Consider the following 2832-nt stretch of genomic DNA (forward strand, 5'->3'; position numbering starts at 1 on the left):
AGCAGCTCCTAAGGTCTTTCATGGGTCCCCCCACCCCCGCCCCCAGCCTGATGCCTCAGCCTTCGGCTTACCCTGGTCCCAGTCTTCCCACCGTCCTGTCTGCTTCCCATCCCTGGAGCTGGGAGTGAGCACCCCACGCCTGCCACCACTGCCGAAGGGTCCTTCCTCTCTGGGTCTTGTGAACGAAAGTAATAGTAACAATAATAGCAGCCGTTCCTGTAGGTACAATCCGACGCCAGGGCCTGTGCTCAGCCGGCCACATGCCTGAGCTCAAAGAATCCTCCTGGAAAGGCCCTGGGAAGGCTCAGCGCACAGGTGACAGAGGCTCAGAGAGGCTGAGCAACTGGCCTGGGGTCACACAGCAGGGAAATGGCAGAGGTGGGATTTGAACCCAGTTCTGCCGGCCCCAGAGGCTGAGCTTTTCTTCCCAACTGAGCCCTGCAGGAGACTTGTCAGCAATAGAGGTGGGGGCAGCCACCAGCCCTCCTGTCCGCCCTGCCCCTCACCCCTTGACTGAGCCCCTGGAATCACACCCAAGAAGCTTCAGAGTGTCCCTTCTCTGCTCACACTCATTCCCAGCAGCACCTCCACCTTTTGGCCAGCTCCTCACACAGACCTTTACAACAGCAACAGCTGCGCAAGATAACCGCTGACTGTGGCAGGCACCATTCCAAGTGCTTTACCCACATTAACTCCTTTAATCCCCCCAACTTCCCCACGAGGTGAGCGCCATGCTGACCCCTATTTTACAGATGCGTATTAGGCACAGAGAGGTTAAGCAACTTGCAAAAGGTCACACAGCATGTAAGTGGCAGAGCTGGGATTGAAACCCAGGCTGCCTGATTCTAGGACCTCCATGCTTATCCGTGCCACAGCGACCACTCCAGCCGAGGATCCCCATTCCTGGAGAAACCGAGTCTCTCGCAAGGTTTAGTCAAAATACATCCCGTCCAAACGCCGCGGCTCAGAGAGGGGCCCCGCTTGCCGCAAGTCGCCCAGCACAGAGTCAGGCCTGGCCGCAGCGCCCGCTGTGTGCTCCCTCCCGGGAGATCTCTGCGGGAGGCGGTGACCATCGCTCCTCTCTCCCCACCAGGCCCCCCACGCCGCCGCCATGCCGTTCGGAAACACCCACAACAAGTACAAGCTGAACTACAAGCCGGAGGAGGAGTACCCGGACCTCAGCAAGCACAACAACCACATGGCCAAGGTGCTGACCCCTGACCTCTACAAGAAGCTGCGAGACAAGGAGACTCCTTCCGGCTTCACCCTGGACGATGTCATCCAGACGGGTGTGGACAACCCAGGTCAGCAGCCGGGGACCCGAGGAGCAGGGCCAGGAGGCGGCCCGCCAGGCTCCATCCTGCCTTCCGGCCTCAGTGTTCCCATCTGTAAAGTGGGGACCATAGACTCACGGGCTGTTGTGAGAAACAAACGAGCCCGTGCGTGGGAAGGGCTGGGGACAGGACCTGGCCCAGAGCCAGCCCCTCGCTAAATGCACAGGAGTTTCCTGCGAGATTCCCGGAGAGGCCTTCGCCCCCTGGGCCCCTACAGGCTAGAGCGGCGCCGGCACAGTGGGCGCCGGCATCTGGCATCTGGCGGGGCTGTGGTCCCTCCTCCACGGACACCCGCCAGGCGAGGGGACCAGGTGGCAGGAGTGCAGGCCCCAGCCTTCGCCCCCAGCTGGTCCTGGGGAGCAGGAGGGAGGCCTCTGTTTCCCCATCCGGGAAGTCAGAGGGCCTTGCCAGACTCTTATGTGTGGAAGCTGATGGTCTAAGGTTCTGGAACATTCTAGGGCAGCGGTTCTCAACCTGTGGGTCGCGACCCCTTTGGGGGTCGAACGGCCCTTTCACAGGGGTCGCCTAAGACCATCGGAAAACACAGATATAATTACATATTGTTTTTGTGATTAATCACTGTGCTTTCATTATGTTCAATTTGTAACAATGAAATCGGGGGTCACCACCACATGAGGAACTGCATTAAATGGTCGCGGCGTTAGGAAGGTTGAGAACCGCTGTTCTAGGGGGGGGTTCCCTGGCCTGGGGGCCTCAGGGAGAGGTGATATTTTTAGTCCCTTGTGCCTGGTCCCCTGGGGCTCGTCCCTCTCCTCTGCCCTGTCCCAGCATCCTCACCCCCACGCCCCTCACCTCTCCCAGCTCCCCTCCAGATGTGACCTCTTCTCACACACACTCACACACACACACTCACACACACACACACACACACACACACACACACACTCCCCCGCACGCGCACCACACTCCCCCGCACGTGCACGCACACGCAGTCTACACCACACCCAGAAGCCCAGGCTGCTGGGGACGAGCCCCCCTCACCTCACCCGACCCCCAGGTCACCCCTTCATCATGACCGTGGGCTGCGTGGCCGGCGATGAGGAGTCCTACGTGGTGTTCAAGGACCTCTTCGACCCCATCATCCAGGACCGGCACGGGGGCTACAAGCCCACCGACAAGCACAAGACCGACCTCAACCATGAGAACCTCAAGGTGGGCTGCCCTGGGGGGGGAGGGGAGGACAGAGTGCAGAGAGGGGGGGGGAGGAGGGCGGAGCCAGGGAAGACGCAGGCAGGAGGGCACTCAGAGACGCAGAGATGAACAGATGGAGAGAAACATGGGGAGAGGGACATAGGAAGACAGACAGGAGGGAGGGGGACAGGAGGCAGGGGGACAGGAGGGAGGGGGGCAGAGAGAGAGAGAGGAGCCAGGCACAAAACAGACCTGTAGAAAGGGAGAAACGGAGAGAGATGATGGACAGAGTCAGAGACGGGGGAGAGACAGAGAGAGATGAAGAGAAACAGAAGCAAGAGAAGAG

At 60.2% G+C, this 2832-nt stretch overlaps 1 protein-coding gene across 1 annotated transcript in view; it reads left to right on the forward strand.

Annotated features, from left to right (window-relative positions):
* CKM (creatine kinase, muscle) overlaps positions 1 to 2832 on the forward strand; it is a 9662-nt gene that overhangs the window by 922 nt on the left and 5908 nt on the right. The window contains exons 2-3 of the mRNA XM_015561197.1: positions 1094 to 1304; positions 2353 to 2507. Of these exons, the coding sequence (XP_015416683.1) occupies positions 1112 to 1304; positions 2353 to 2507 (348 nt within the window). The 5' untranslated portion in view covers positions 1094 to 1111. The remainder of the gene's footprint in view (positions 1 to 1093; positions 1305 to 2352; positions 2508 to 2832) is intronic.

Source organism: Myotis davidii, unplaced genomic scaffold, assembly GCF_000327345.1.
Source record: "Myotis davidii unplaced genomic scaffold, ASM32734v1 scaffold796, whole genome shotgun sequence".
Classification (NCBI taxonomy): Eukaryota; Metazoa; Chordata; class Mammalia; order Chiroptera; family Vespertilionidae; genus Myotis; species Myotis davidii.